This window comes from Chaetodon auriga, chromosome 16 (genome assembly GCF_051107435.1).
Source record: "Chaetodon auriga isolate fChaAug3 chromosome 16, fChaAug3.hap1, whole genome shotgun sequence".
NCBI classification, from domain to species: domain Eukaryota; kingdom Metazoa; phylum Chordata; class Actinopteri; order Chaetodontiformes; family Chaetodontidae; genus Chaetodon; species Chaetodon auriga.
This window is the reverse complement of record NC_135089.1, coordinates 20,017,695-20,034,672: the sequence shown is the minus strand read 5'-3', so window position 1 is coordinate 20,034,672 and position 16,978 is coordinate 20,017,695. Positions and strand designations below refer to the sequence as shown.

At 40.1% G+C, this 16,978-nt stretch overlaps 1 protein-coding gene across 1 annotated transcript; it reads right to left on the bottom strand.

Annotated features, from left to right (window-relative positions):
• Positions 1-200: 200 nt before the first annotated feature.
• Positions 201-16,753, bottom strand: LOC143334219 (homeobox protein Dlx4a-like). Its single transcript, XM_076752889.1, has 3 exons — positions 15,927-16,753; positions 11,997-12,193; positions 201-2,624 (listed from the first exon to the last, which is right to left on the bottom strand). The coding sequence occupies exons 1-3, from the start codon at positions 16,252-16,254 to the stop codon at positions 2,382-2,384; spliced, it is 768 nt and encodes a 255-aa protein (XP_076609004.1). The 5' UTR covers positions 16,255-16,753; the 3' UTR covers positions 201-2,381.
• Between the last annotated feature and the right edge of the window lie 225 nt (positions 16,754-16,978).

Sequence of the window (16,978 nt, the reverse complement as noted above, 5' to 3'; positions counted from 1 at the left end):
CCCACTTCTTCTGATTTATGACTTTAGAGAAAATGGCTCCAGGCCACTGGGGCACACAGAAACCTTACGCCGAGAAGAAAGATGTTATTTTACACATTAACAAAACCTTATTTTGATATCATCTGTTGTGCAAAAACAAATCCGTTCCACTGTCGGTTGTAAGTTGAACAAACAAAATGAAATAGGGTGGCAATGATCACTGGGTTTGATTTATTTCAAATGACAAAGCGCAACCTGACCCACAGCCAATATATTATCGGCAAAATATCAATTCAGTATTTAAAGAGGTTGTTGAATAAATTCCAGTCAACAGATCATGGCTTATATATTTGACTGCAAGTTGCAGGTCATGAGGAGTTTCAGAGGGTCTCAACAGGAGAACAGAAAAAAATGTGATGAAATATTTAAAATGACAACAACCATCTGAGAAAAAAAAAAAAGAAAATGAAAGTGAAATGTTCACAATCAGAAGTGCAGAATGAATTCAACCCTGTTATGTAGCATGGCAAAGTCCCTGCGGCTGACAGCTCATTATTTACCTCCAAAGATTCTGACTAAAATCCACTTTCTGGGCATAAAGGTGAACAATGACTGTCTGGAGTTATCGGCCCACTTACTGAAATCTAGTCAGTGGAAAACATAATGAGAATCTTGAACGACCTGCTGTAATTTATTTTATACATATATGACTTTCCAAAACGTTTCTGCTTGATCTTTTACCTATTTTACATCTTTTATTATTCTGAAAAAATATATATATAAAATTTGACTCCATTCAGTACCTATTTCCCATTCACTCCTAAAAAGGGGTATTATAAGAAGGCTTCTATAAAAGTGTTTATGTACCTTATCAGAGCTCCTGTTGGTACTGTTTCATAATGGCTCTTTAAAGGTCTATATACTACACAAAACCATTAAAGTGTTACACCCTGTCAGAACTTCAAAAACACACACAATGGTTTGAACTGAATGAGCGTTTCTTCTTTTGTTCTTTAATTTGATATGTTCTTTTAACATTAGAAAACCAGAGTGTCCTTTGAATCAGTACGATGCAGAAACCCCTGACGAACCCTTGTTTTTACACGTGTGCCTGCCCCACTGTAACCAGCTGAAGAGAAAAACCTGAAATGTCCAGAACCAGAGATGCAGGGCCGGCTTTGAGTTGTAGCTTTATCAAAAATGTCTTGGCGGGCAGAGCTCCTCTGGAGACAGAAATAACTCGACTGGCTGTGTTAAAGTGAGACTACGTCAACGTTTGAAGAAAGAAACAATACAATCTTCCCCTTAGAAAAGTGGAATTCATAAGCAATTAAACAAACTGTTGCTCCATTCGGGACACTCCGTTACAGCCTTACATGATCAGGGATGACCAGTAGCTTATGATGGCTAATATTAGCTAAATATTGCTGCGTCGAAGGACATTACTGAGTCACTTCTCTGACTTTCTTAATCTGGTCTACTGCTACACGGGAAGCTGCATTTTGGCAATTCCCATTATCCTGTCACTGTGAGGCTGGTGTTCAGCAGAGTAACACAGTTTAACTTTAAATCTTAATAAGTGGAGTCAAATATACACAATTTCCAACAGCAAAAAGATTGAAATCAGTGAAATACAGTAAAATAAAAGACTACAAATAAAAGCATAAAAATCATTTTGTTTTTGTGGAACTCAAGACTTTTGGTAAGTGTTAACCAGCCTTACACAGCTGTAGACTAGCACGGCTCGTTGGTGTTTGGAGGGTGCACGAGGCTAACTAATCACTTGCTTCTGGCTGGAATGCAGTTTTTTTCAGCTTTCTGCAGATTGGTAGGATTTGCATGGCAGCTAATGCTCAGTTCTGATTTATAGGACTGAGCATCCAATCCTCACAATGGAGACACTGACCAATTTAGCTCTATTCATATCTGGCTAATCACTCGGGCACTGAGATGTGAGCCATTTTGTTCATTTCACATCAAGATGTGTTGGACATCACAGATGCAAAGGCACAGCTAACCATCTTTAGCTAGCAGCTGACAGCTAGTTGGAAGCTCGTCAGCAGTCTCACTGGGTTTATTTAGAATGTTATGGTTGCAATGGTGCAATCATGTAGCCACGTCTACCCAGTTTCTATGGCTACAGTCCTGATGACGTATTTTACCGCTTTTTTTTTAATCAAATTTTTAATTATCTTACTAGCAGTCTATAATTTTCTTTGCTGTTTTCAGCTTAAAGTAAATTAGCCATATATCAGTTCACTGCAATTGATCTCTGCCAGTTACATTATTTTTGCCTCCAGAGCAGCTCAGACTCTTAACAATGTCCATGTCCCTAACAGCTCCGGCCAGCTTCCTGGTATAAATCCATTATTTGTCCTGGAAGTGCTGCATCCTCCTGTCTGTCACATCATCTGAGTCCTCGGCATGGAGTCCTGCTGGTGTCCAGGGTACCAGTGAGCAAAATTGTTCATGTATCCTCCAGAGTGCACCGGCGCGCCTTTGGCGGCCATGCTGATGTCCCACAGGGAGCACGGAGATGAGGAAGATGGTGGTGGGGGGGCGAGATGGTCTCCCTCAGGTCCACAGGGCCCGTTCTTCATGATCTTCTTGTATTTGGATCGTTTGTTTTGGAACCAAATTTTGACCTGGAGGACGAGGAAAAGGAAAAATGTAATAATCCATACTACAGCATGCTTCTCCGAGATGTTTGATGTACAGTGAATGCATCTCATGAGGTCTTCAAAAAGAGGGGAAAATATAGTGTGACTGTCGATGTTGCACTGCCAAAAATGTTGGCATTTTTTGCTTGAATTTTGATATTGTGATAAGAGATGGGCACAATATGGTCAGTGTTTCAAACCCCTAACAAGGACGACCCCTTCACTGACCTGTAATGTGTTTTTGGGTGGTGGATCTGTGATTGTATGGTGTAATAAATATCATCGAGCAGCCAGTGTTGGTCTATCATTGATTTGTCAAGTTTCTTTATATTCGTAATTAACTGGCATGAAGGTGGATGTGTTAATTCTTCAGTGAAAACTTTGTCAGAAAACGTGAAACAAAATAAAAAGTAACCTTTGATGATGAAAACTATGACAAAGTGTTCTACATTTTGTAAATAAGGAATAAAGTAATGTGACAGGCAGAGGGTTAATCAAGTTCATTGTAATGAAGTATTGTTCAATGACCTGCATGTATATCTCTTCATAAGAAGTTGATTTAGCTGCTTGAACTAATGCATTAATAATAAAAATGAACCTCATTGGAAGGAAACATGTAACAGCTTTATGGACTAAATGCATCCATAATTCCACTGAAAAAAATTGCCATGAGGCAGCAACAAAACGTTTATAAAGAGGTAAACTAATGTTAATGTGATATTATCAAGAACCATTCAGTTTGTGGATGTAATGTGACTTTCAGTCAACCGTTGTTCATGTTTATAGGCAGCACGTTAATGTCAGCTGTCAACTAGATGTTAGTTTAAGGCAAAGGCATATTATTGCATTGATGTTTTAGCTGCTCCTCTCAAGTGAAACCCAACTGAAAAGTATTTAAGTGAAGTGCACGAGTCCAACTTCCATAAAACAACGTCAAAAATGAAATTACAAGCAGTTACAGAGATGTTTTAAGGAGGTAATGAGAGATAACAACCTCAATGACTATTATTAATATCAAAATGATAAAAGACAAAACTACAGTAAATTATGATGAGGCCATACTACACTCAGTATTGTCGGCCTATACCAACCACAGACACGCCTTCTCGGATTAGGGAATATGAATCGTGGCCCATTGTGGGGCGGCGCTGCCATTTTTGGAGGAAAGCGTACTAGCTGTCATTTGTCTTTGTCACCAGTCATTTGTCCTCTGTCAATCATTAGTTTTCAGTAACGTACAAAGTGTGTACAAAAGACAAGTGCTCATACAAAGAGAGGCTCTCCACAGAGAAAAATCATGTTAGGTAATGGCAGGGTTTGGGTTGGCTATTGTTACGCTAACTGAATGCTAACAAAACGTTGGCTAATCATGCATAATTAATCTACTAGTATCAAAAGGAAACAATGTTAGCCTACCTTTGGGTTGGACTGTATACTGCAACATTTCATGTTTTGAACCTTTGTCAGGGTGTTGTGTTTTGTGTTACTTCAGCAGTTCTGACACCAACAGTCAACAGCCAGCAGATGGCAAGCTTATACCCTTATACACAACATCACAGCTATGCCAAGCTCCAGAGTCACTGTCATTCTTTGAAGCCTCACTGTGCTAACTACATAACTACTATGATGTCTAGATTTAACTACCTACATAACATTCCTCTCCATCTATCTAAAGTGAGAAAATGCTGTATTCACACTTTGCTCTGTCGGTCTTGTGGTCCTGCACTCACAGCACCTCAGCATGAACTAATTTTTTTTGGTTGTTGTGTGATTGGCTTTTACAGTATACAGGCGGCTGTGGCTCAGGAGGTAGAACAGGTTGATCCCTGGCTCCTCCGGTCTGCATGCTGAAGTGCCCCTGGGCAAGATACTGAGCCAGTGCTGTGCCAGCAGTGTGTGTGGGTTAACGTGGTCTGTGTTGTAAAATGTTTTGAGAAGTCAAAGTGCAATATAAAATGCAGTTTACCTTTTACCAGTGCAACACTGTTTACCGACCGTGCTGAAACTAAAGTTTACCTGAGTTGAGACTACCTGGCTAGATTGGTAGTGACGGTGCACGGGTGACGGTTGGTATCCTTCAAAATAGGCTGATTTGCCGTTGATGATGGTGCATTCCTTTTCCTTGCAGGCTACCCTCACAGTAACAATGCAATGCAGTAACGTGGCAGACAATTAGCCGATGATGAGTCATACAGATGCACAAATAATGTGAAAAAACATAATGTAGGCTATAGCGTGCAAGCCGGCAATAATGTGACAGAAAGTAAAGTACAGTAGGCGTGTCTACACTAGCATGACTGTACCATTGACTTCCACACAAATAGGAATATTGTGCAGATACCAGACGAGCTAATCACATTGAGTATAATAAGATTATTGCAACACTGTGTTTCATATAGACCCATCAGTCCTTATTGGTTTATAATGTGCAGAGATGTACAAGTAATGGATGTTGAATGTAAACGTGCGTGATATAATTCAGTGAGTCTGACACTGATGCTCTTCTTTGTGGAATGCAAATGTCCAAATTATAAAAAGCAGCCCCATATGAAGAATATTATGTGTGTTCATAACATATAATATCATTAGAATATCTGAAAATATTGAACTGAATATCCCTTTCTGTGGTCACAGATGATTCATTTGTGATGTTGATATGAATGACATGCTGTCTGTTTCCAGCATGCTTTCAAATTGAGCATCAAATTACATGAATATGCCTCTTGGGCAACCTGTCATCTTAGCGGGAACAAATGAATCATAAATAATTACACTCAGTCTGTGTAAGATACTTTTTGTCTCAAACAGGTTTTAACTGTGCTGTAAAGGAAAAGCGAACGCCCCAAGGACTAGTGCCGCACGAAGAAAAAGGCCTGGCCGGCAACAGAGGAGCGAAAGATAAAAGAGAAAGGAAAAGAAGAGAAAACACCCTTGGCGCTAAAATTGTTTTCTCCTCCACACTGACAGTCCTGGGAATTATTACCCCAGGATTTTATGGGTATTTATGAAGATGGTTGAAGTGGTTCATGGAAGATATTTGATTCTATAAAAATTCTAAATTCAGACTGGTCTAATTGACTCTAAATATGTGGAAAAAATTATCCTTTTACCCGATAATCAAAAAGGCACCCAGCTTTCACACCCAGCACTCAGCGCACACGGCCAAGGAGTCATGCAGAGAGAAATTTGACATTTAATTTGATCTCTATTGTTCCAGTATATCTGCTGACGTCAATCACAGCACATGTTAGAAGTTAATATGGATGGTGGCAAATGCATAAAATGAAACTATCACTCCATAAATCTGCAATACCATTATAATTACAGCACACAATGCTGCTATCCAGAGATCCACTTTAAACTCGTACTGTAAGTTCTCCAATTTCTATATTGAGTAAATTCTGCAAATACCAAAAAAGAAAGTCATATCTGAAATCTTAAGAACTTAATTGCCCTTTTTTTTTTACAATAAAGTGCTAAAAAAAATCACAGCCGTCAAACTGCAGTGCCTGCAGTATAACAATTACCTAGAATGGTGCACACAGTGGTAGCTCATGGATGAAAACCTAAAGAGAGTATGTGGAGTGTAGCTGATGAGCCCAGGAGTCAATCAACAGAACGTTAAGTTAATGCAGCCTCAGTGAGAGGATTTCTGCTGTAATTGTTGGTTTCATATTCCAGCAGCAACATGGAACTGACAGCTTCTCTGAGAGCACGACTAATGACACCAGCATTAGAGGACATTAGAGGAGAGTGGCTGAGAGGCAGGACAGGTGCCACTGAGTGCGTCTGTGTGTGTGTGCGTGTGTGAACATGATATATCAAACCAAACCTTGCTGTGTGTGTTTGCATATTCTTGAAAAGTTGATCAGCGGTGTCCTGGGAAGATTTTCTGAAATCAAAGACTTCCATTTGCTGGTGGTTTAAGCTGTTTGTGCCAATATGAATATGTGTGTACATGTGAGCCCGAGACAGAGAGGGTTAAAGGAAAAACGTTAGAGCTGTGCTACGTGCCATTTCTCAGCTGTGTCTGGGAACATTAGCGAAGTGGTCAGTGGTTGGCTGCCGGCCTAATGGCATGAAGGCAGGCTAGAGATGTGGTGTATGATCACTATCTTCAAGTGAGTGTGTTTTATGTTTCCATCTGTATACAGTATGAAAATGCACATGAGCTACATATGGTTGAGTAGATACGTGTGTGTGTGTGTGTGTGTGTCTGGACTAATGTACATCCATGCATATGAGGAATGTGTTTTTGTGCACAGTACATACCGTACTGTGTGTTTCAATATGGCTGTTTTTTGTCACCACTGATTCAATTTTTCACCACCAGAAACAGAGAAGACGAGCCAATCAAAAGACAGCATTGTGTTAAATGACAAATCTAATCTAATCTAATCTAATATGTTTTCCCCAGGGGTCAATGTTTACAACATCCATTAGCTATACCTGCTTATCAACAGTGTTTAATTGAGCTCAGATTTACTCTGGATTGACAGGTGAACTGAAAATTATGAAATTCGTAGTTTGCAACAAAGAGGTTATTTCTTAAAAACTACACTACAGGTTAGACTTGCTGTTAGTATCCAAAGGCAAGCCTATGACCACACAGAACACTGACTGACCTTTGGATGATTTTGCAAAACCCTGGATTGTGATATTTTTTAATTTTAATGTCAATATTTAAGAAAAAAACACTCAATGTTTTTTTGCAATATCTGCACATGGCACATCGGATAGTTAAAAGTAAAATTTGTATGATTAGCACCATCGCTAACATTTGCCAACAAACAGACATTCAGACCCTTAAATGACTCTTTACATACCCAAAACTTGATCCAGTCAGTCCAATCAAACTCGTTTCATGTCTGTGGGGAGTCAACAGCTGACTTGGCCAGAGGAAGTGTCTAACACTCATGCTCTCAACTGGCGAACTCACCTGGAGAAGGCCTGTAACATGCTCTACTTGCCCAATAAGCTGGAAAAACCTGAGGTGTTTTGTGCCCAGCGAGGAACTTTCATAGGAATGAATGGGCTGCCATCTAGTAATGTGGATCCCAGCTGTAGAAATTGTCAGTGCAGCTCGATTTCCTGATTCAACTTCGACTGTACTAGCTGCACATCAAAATTGTTTTTGTGTAATGAGTAATGTGCAATGAATGGTTATTGAAGACATTAAGCCCGCACTCCTTTTTGGTCAAACCTCCAATAAAGTGTTAAACACCGGTGTCCTTGTCTGACTGCTTGTTCAGACCTGTCAACCCTTCCATTTTTCCTGGGATTTACCTGGATTTTACCCCTCTCTTCCACTTTACTCCCTTTTTAATATTTTCTTGTACATCTCCCATATTTTTAGAACATTAGATGTTCATCAGTCAAATGCCATCCGCCAATAAAACTAGAAGAAGAAGAGGGATGACCGTGAGAGGGTTGAAGTACCTGTCAAACAGGCTAAAAGTCATGCTATTTGTTAAATATGCTACATGAATTTTTGCGTATCACGCAAGGGAAAAAACAACAAATCTGACAAACTTAAGCACAAGCAAGAGGTGCAGAAACATGCTCCACCAATGACTGTATTCATACTGTGGCTGCCATCCACTTTCGTCAACCTCTCCTACCAACCGTACCAGTAAACTCTCTCAAAATCACAGCTGAAGCATAATGTGTAAGTAATATGTACATGTCCTTCATGTAACACATCAAAAAATAAGTGAATTTATCTGTCCTTTTGTGTTTTTATTCATATAATACAGGACTGTTCACAGCATTTCAACCAGGTATCTGATTCTGACCAACTAAACTGTAGTCACTTAATGTAGGAACTAGTTAACCAATCCTTGTTGCTCTGATATTTTAAAGCAAGTGGTTATTTGGTGGTGATTTTGGCTGGTAGCATTGACTTGATGCTCAAAAAAAAAAAAAAAAAAGTTAAGCATTTTGACTTTTGAGCAACCTGTAAAACCAGTTCACAATCGAGTCATGACATTAAAACATTTCTTAGCAGGCAAACTGTGGGAAACCCCTCTGTGGAGCTGCTATGTCTGAAAAGTCTCACCTCGATGCTGGCTTGCAGCTAAACGGGGCAGGCACTTAGAGAAAAGACGCACCCACTTAAAAAAAGGCACCTACAGTCTTTATCCCGAACCCACAAAAATGTGTCTGCATTCCTAAAACTACAGCCAGAGATATCCTTTAATTGCCCTACAGTATCAGCAAACACTGACATACTGTAAAGACTATAATACAGTCAGTCAAAGCTCACTTTCCCTCATCCAAACCACCTCAAAGAATACAGAGAGAGAAAGATTTTTTTAAGAAAGGTGCTTCTTTGGTGAGTGTGACTTTCAACAGACCACATTCAAAACCGCTTCGCCACTACAAAAGGCAAAGGCAAATGAACAGATCATCTCTTACTCCCAGTGTAAACATAGCTGTGGTGGTTAATTCATACGGGATTAGGACACTTCATCTGATGACCTCAGCTGTTTATGTATACTCAGTACAGACACACACACACACACACACACACACACACACACACACACACGTATCATATTTCAAATGAGCTATTCCCGAACAATTCCTCCTAATGTCTCCCCACTGGGACACCTGCTCCATACTCAAACCTTTACTCTTCACCTTTATCTTTGATAGTGCTACACACAGCATCACATGACTGTTAAAAAAGTGTCACAGACCCACTTATTTCTTGGCACAAAGATGGTGCTGCGTGTGCCGACTCGTCCTGTCTTGAACAATGGTTATAATCACAGGCAGGATGTTAACAGCTCTAAATGACAGTGGCTGGGCGCTCTACGACGGGAAACCAGTGGACGTAATATGAATGTGCTACTGAAAATGGTTCCTGTTTTCCAAATTTCACCTGGTGCTCCCAAGTTCAAAAGTCTTTTCGTTGAAAGACTGCATTTTTAATAATGTCAGAAATCATTTTCATGTAACGCTAGTAACTAGGCCACACTACCTACAAAGTCAGAACACAGTAACTAGCGTGCACATTCGATCCAAACTGAGTTAAGACCTTTGAGATCTGTTTCAATAATATATTATGTCATAGAAATGTATAATTTCTATAAAAACAGGTTTTTAAAAATGGAGTACCGACTAAACAGAGCAAAAACCCAAGCCAAACTGAGCCAAAGAGAGCTAAAGCTGTGGAAGCTGTTGAGATAGCGACGGCTAACCTAGCTTAAATTAGCTAAAACTACATTTACAAAAAATTTTCCTTGCAGTGTTTATCTGTAAATGACAAAACATCTATTTTTATGCATCTCTCTCATGAAGTTTTTTTTTTATTCCTTTTAACTAAATGAGGCAGTAGCTCAATCCAGTCAAGATGGAGAAAAAAACAAGCTGAACATCTGCTAAAGCTAACTAGCAGATTGCAGTAGCTGCAGTCTCAGCTCTTGACTTATTTGTGTCAGCTGGTGAGGTTAAGATTTCTTTAAATTACACCTTCAAATGTATAAAGCAGTGAATTAATCTTTTATAACAAAAAACAAAGATTTCAGTCCTAAACTAAGGACTGTAAGTAATCAAAATTTGACCTTTATACAAACTGGCAATGGGCAAAAAAGCTGAAAGAACTGATTTTGTTGGTAGATTTTCCTGAGGAGGAGCACAAGTTTCTACATTTTAGGGTTTTTAACAACAAGTTGCATGACAAAGCCTTTTTACTCCAAGATCCATCCTGAAAACTTGTGTATTTGCTTGTGTACTAGCTGCACAGCACAAACTACTGAATCAAATGAATGGTAAGGACAGCCAGATTATGTCAAGTTTGGCCATCCAAAAGGCAATTTTAGAGTAAGACCATGTTTTTCATAATGAGATGTGTGTTTTTCGGCTTGTAGCTGTTATTTCACAACATACTGTATTTTAAAGACCTTTGAAACTGAACGATTTCTCTAATATCTTACGTTAAAGATGCTCAGAGGAACCACCTCTGAAGTTATAGTCTCTCTACAGTATTAGCCAAGTCACACAAACATAACAATAATATCTGATCGTGTTTTTGTTGCTGTCTTGACTCAGGTTATAGCTCTTTTTAAACAGGTTTCACAGATGGAATAGAAGAGGAAAAAAAAACAAACCAGTCAATATCAGTCCGGTGTGTTTCGAGCAGCAAATAGCAGAGCTTTAATGGACTGGGTAAGAGTTGAATCACTATTGTCTAATATCAATGGAGTGTGGAAAAGTAGACGTTTATTTATAGGAAAATGTTGTGGATTATTATTAAATCCCAGAGCGCCTCATAAAAACAATATGAAATTCAGATGTTCATACTGCTGAAACAAGAGGCTGAAAGACGTCACTTGTTCAAACGCGACAGCATCCAACGCTGGTTCACCAACTTCATGTAAGAGACAAAATGGCCGCCATTAGGCTTTTATTTGCTTGTGACTGCACGTGTGTGTGTGTGTGTGTGTGTGTGTGTGTGTTCTGAGAGAAAGGAAACAAACAAATAAAAAGTGTTGCGAGGGAAAGATGACCAGTGGCAAAACAAGTCTTCTCTTTAACCTCGTCAGCAGACATATAAATGTATGTTCACAGTTACACCCAACACACACACACACACACACACATACACACACAGACAGGCTCAAGCCCTGTTCATTTCTTGTTGTTCGGTTTCATGTCCTTTGTTTTCTGATTTCTTGTCAAGCTTTCTATGACTAAACTTCACATGATCACTGACACAGTAATTGACACACAGAGGAACGTGCAGTGACACCAGTCAACAAGGATGCAGCGGTGCCTGTTTGGGCTTTAATGCTGCCCCCTTTGCCCTTTCACTGGAAAAACGAGGAAGTCTTTGATATCAATTCCACTCCGACAATCACACACACGTGTCAGATTCACATTCTGCAATAAATCTGATTTCACTTTCTGGGAGTGTTTTCCATTAAAAAAACTCCATGTATGTATGTTGAATTAATATATAATGTTGTGGTCATGCATTCCAGTGATAGCTCATGCAACCCCCTCAAAGTGTGTCATAAATACTGTAGACATTAGCACATATGCCCTCAGTTGGAGAAATTAGTCAACACTTATTTCATAGGAAAGCAGATAATTATATTTTGACCTTCAGCAATGTAACATTTTTTTTTAAACAAATTCCTCATATTAGAATAAAATATTCATTATTTTTTCTCTCTTTTTGTGTTTGCATTCAATTGTTTTTTTTTGGATTTCCTTGCATCATCAGGCTAAAATAAGTTAGAGCTGGAGAGTGTATTGATATCAGTAGCCCTCATTGGCTTATTTTGTTTCTTTTTCTGTGTGTGTGTGTGTGTGTGTGTGTGTGTGTGTGTGTGCTATCTACCACAGTACCTGTGTCTGCGTCAGGCCCAGTTTGGCTGCCAGGTCGGCCCTCTCGGGCAGGGCGAGGTACTGGGTCTGCTGGAAGCGCTGGTTGAGCGCCTGGAGCTGCAGGCTGGAGTAAATGGTCCGAGGCTTCCTGATCTTCTTCCCCTTCCCGTTCAGCCTCACCTCCCCGTTCTCTATCACCGCCGTGGGCTTCTCGTGTTCTGGAGGAAAGCAGAATTTTCCAAAGATAAATATCAACACTGGCAGTTCAGTGGGGACATGAGTTTGGCCTTCGCGTTACAGAGACCATCCTGCAAAAGATCACAAGATTAGTCGCGGTGTTTCATCTTACATCAACACACTGAAACCCTTTGTGGTCATGACATCCTTCGAAATGTTGAGAAAAATAGAAATTCTGGCAAAAATATCTCTACAGTCCATTTTTTTTTATCATATCTTTTGTTTTTTCTGACATCTCGTCACGTCTGTCACATATTTGAGCTTTTTAAGTGAAAGCTTGTGGTGGCTTTCTGTGCCTCATTGTGTACGATTTTTCTGATTAATCAGCATTTCTACTCCATAAAAATGCTAAAGAGAATAGAATGTAATTCAGGGAGCAGATCTGTTTTCACACAGTATCCACGTGGCCTCTATTAGAGTGTGATGGAAGTTTTTAAGAATAAACAGAAACAGATTCAACCTCATTTCACAGGAAATTTATACTTATGTGTTAAAAAAAGGTTTCTCTTTTGTCCAATATGTAGGGACAGTCAGTCAGTATATGTATAGGCTCAACCATTTTATTACAGTAAAGAAGTTTAACCTTGCACCTAACCTCAACCATATTAAATTTAACCACAAAATGGAAGAAAATAGTGGCGACAGCATTTTTCTTTAAGTGGACTCAAACACAAATTTGTTGTGATGCTGTAAGGCTAATGTAAGGCTTTTCCTTCCGTAATATTGTGTAATACAAAATCAATTTACATTCTGTGGGAATGCAGGCTGATGGATTTCAGACTGCTATGAGCTGAAGGAAAAAACAACACAACCAGAGCACAGTTCAGGGTCCTGAAATATGACAAGAACGCTGTAAAATGAGGAGAATGACTCCCTGACACCAGATTCCAAAGCAGTTTGGTTTAAGTGCAGCTCAGCTGAGAGGGTTTTTCTTCTTCTTCTTTTTTCAAGAAACCTATACGACTGCGTATGTTCGCCCACACTGATCTTTGTTATGACATGAGCTTATAGCCTGCAGTGGCAGGAGAGAACAGCTGCGGACAAGCCAAGGCCCCACAAGATGTTCAGAGTCTGAAACTGAGCTGCAGCTCAGGTTAGAGACAGCACCGTGCATCAGCAGTGAGACGAGCAAAATAAAGAAAGAAAGAAAGAAAGAAAGAAAGAAAGAAAGATGGTCAATTTTAAGAGGAAAACTTCACAAGGTGTTAATTTACCAGCATAAATTTTGTGCTTGTGTTTTACTGACATGAGCTTTGCACATGTAAAATAATAATAATGATTCTTTCTCTTTAAATATTTAATTTTTATAAAGTCTAACCTTACTAAGCCTCCATAATGTCTTGCAGTGGTATCACTTCACTTCAGAAACTGGACCTGATGATTTAATGAAAGTGAGAAATACAGAAATAACTATAAAGGCGTATATATATATCAAATGTACTGTATGTTATCCTCCTTATGCTTTAGTCGGTCAGACACCACAGCGGTTGAACTCTCTGTTTGACCTCTTGTGAAGAAACTATTATAGAACTCCAATTAGAGAAATATAAATAGTCTTCTTGGGAGCTGAAGTTCTGTCATCACTAACCACAGATACAGAGAAAATGAAAATCCATTGTGTTCGACCGTGTTTTACAGCTGACTCAAGCAATGTGTCAACATGTCATCAGTTCAAAATCATCACCATATTTAGAGGGAAGGTTAAGAAATGTCAGGAAGCATAACGGAGATGAAACAATGTCGTGTGTGTTTACCATCTGTGAACACACACTGTTTTAGCAGCTCAAAGCAGTTCAAAGTGCTGATCTGGCGTTTTCACATCTTCATCTAACTGACATCTGTAGACCATGAAAAAAAAAAATCTGTTTAATGAAACTTTAAATTAATATGTTCAGCAATTTACAACGACATGCATAAAAATTTCAATGCAAAAGGCACAAAGGGGAGTTGGGATAAAATCACTTATATGTAAATAGACTGCTATGGATTAATGAATTAATCTGAATTAATTTCTTACATTTTTCCGCTGTATTTGAGTGTATACATGGTGAAACTACATTTTTTTGCAACCTTGAATTGTTCTATAATAATATTTTGTGATTATCAGTAAAGACCTGCACATCTTCGTAGGCTCCTGTGTCATTTTTCTTATATTTTGGCTTCTTTGTACATGTTAAATTGACAAAATGAGATGCCAGACTTTAAAAATGATACCCTACATGAGGGCTGGAAGAAAGAAATAAAACAGTTTCGACAGAGCATTAAGCATTTTTTTAATAGGACCCACATTATTATTAACAGTAGCAATTGTGTCCTGTGTGCAGACTGTTCTTCTTCACCACAAAACATCTGAGCATGGTGGATTTCAGAAAATGAGCGGATAACATAATTAGAATATCTTTTTTTTTTCTCTTGTCAGTGTAAACTGGATTTTTGCTCTTCATATCAAATTGGGAAAATGTGTGTATTTATTATGTTTCATTGCACTGACGTAAATCTTTTTAGAATATAAGCTATCAACGAAATGAGCTACTGTCTGTCATGTGTATTTCAAGTGCTCTGCAGTAAATCTGCATGAAGTAATCCATAGTCCTCACAATGGGCCACGCTGGTGACGGCCAACAGGTTGTGTGATAACCAAAAAACAACTGCTAATGTAATGTTATGTATTTTGTAATTGATCTGAGGTCAAATGATCTGTTCCTTGGGAAAGGTGAGAATTCTTGAGTCATTTTATTTTGAAATACCGGTTCAAATGGATAACAGGCAGGAAATATTCTTGGTTCCGTCAACATTTTGTTTTAATCAAATTCAGCACTTTTTTTAATCATTATTATTTGTCAGCTGTGAAAGAGGCAGGCCAAGTGAAATTGATATTCTTATTATTAGACTGTTGTTATTGGCGTATTGCTGTTGTGGGTATTATTATTATTATTATTATTATTATTATTATTATTATTATTATTATTATTATTATTATGACTAGACGCGTGTGTGTGGTGTGGAGGCAGCAGAAACAGGGAGATGATGGGCTGAGTTTTGAGGCTTTGGGTTTGGAGAGCGCGCAGCTCGGGGCCGCTGTGGGACACCACAGAGCCGCTTCTTGTGGAGAGTCCCACAGTCTCTGCAGGCCTCCAGCTCATCTCCCGTCCAACCCCAAAGTACACTAAACACGACGCTGTGGCCGACCTGTGTGGATCCAATTATTGCTCTCCGCTGTGCAATAAATTTCATGCTTTTTACAATAGAGACCCACTTCAAGTGGACCATCTGTGATGAATACATATTTCTCTTTACTTATTTCATGCGTATTGTCTCATGTAATGGCCTGTGAGGTGGTACAGTTATCATCACTTTGACTCGGGCCGTCACATCAGTCTCTATTCAGGACGAGCCACAGAATCATTAATGAAAAACATTTAGCCTATTTTTAGGACGGGTGGGCCCAGTAAAAATCAAATAAGCCATGACTCAATTAAACTAACGCTGAGTGGCTCAAAACTGCTGTTTTCTTTCTCTGACATCTTTCAACTCCAAGTCCACACCAGCTGAAAAGACGTGGAATGAATGAGAAGTGTGATCGCTGAGCTCATCTGCTGAGGCTCCACATGGTCAGTGTTCAGGCGTTAGGTCACATTGGTGATCAGGGTAAAGTGTGGATGCAAAGGAGACGTGCAGACATGAATATTTGATATTTTTTCTGAATGAACCTACCCGCATCCTCCAGTCTGGTGTGTCCAAGCGCGCCGCCGTGACCCCCGTGCTGATAGGGCAGGTAAGCCCCGGGGTGGTGGGCGCTCACGGGGCTGTGATAGGACGGGTATCCCAGCGGGCGACCGTACGAGGATGCACCGGAGGAGAAGGGCCCGTCGTGCTGCGAAGGCCCGACGGCGTGCAAACCGTGAACCGGGTAATGGTTGTGGGACAAGCCGGGGGAGGGCTGCTGGGGTCCGGGGTAGCCGTGGCCGCCGAACTCCAAAAACGCCGATTTGGACGGATCAGGCGGGACTAAAGTGTCTGATATAGAGCTCATAGTCATCATTGGGGTGAGGGGCAGTGATGTCGAGGGAAATAAGAAGGGTCAGCTACGACCTCCAGGCGGGGGTCATTATAAGACAACCCACCATCAATGTTAAAAAAAAAAAAGTCTATCGACTTGCAGAGAAGTGCTTCACTTTCCAGAAACCAACATCAGCCGTTTAAAATGTAGTTTACCTCCGACAAATGTCACTATATTCCTGATGAATGAAAAGGAGCGGCTACAGAGCGGGTTTAGGAGGGTTTGTCCTCCGCTACATCCCAGCTGAAGGGTCCACAAACGTGACGCTCACTGTTTAAAACCATTGACAAAGACAAGACGCGTGAGAGGCCGACGCGCAGCAGACGGCACCCGTTGGAAAAAAACAAAACAAAAACAAAACAAAGCAAAAAAAAAAACAAAAACAAAAAAAAAACAGGAACTCCGGACAAACGGGCCGTAAAAATGATTTAAAATCCTTCGACTCGGGTTATTTTCCTTCTTCTCTCCGTGCTAAATAACCAGTCCGGTGCTCATTCTCTCCCGCGTTGAGAAGAGGTGCCAGGCAGCAGAGAGGAGTGGAGTGTGTTCCTCCTCTCCAAAGCGCGCTGTGCGTCTGTGCGCAACATTCTCTGCCTCCTTTGGCTCACACGGCGCGCTCATTGGCTGCGGCGCTTCGCCCTGTCACACAAATCACAATCAGCAGCGGCGGTGCGGCGGCTGCTCTCGGTTTTGGCGGACAGTAGGC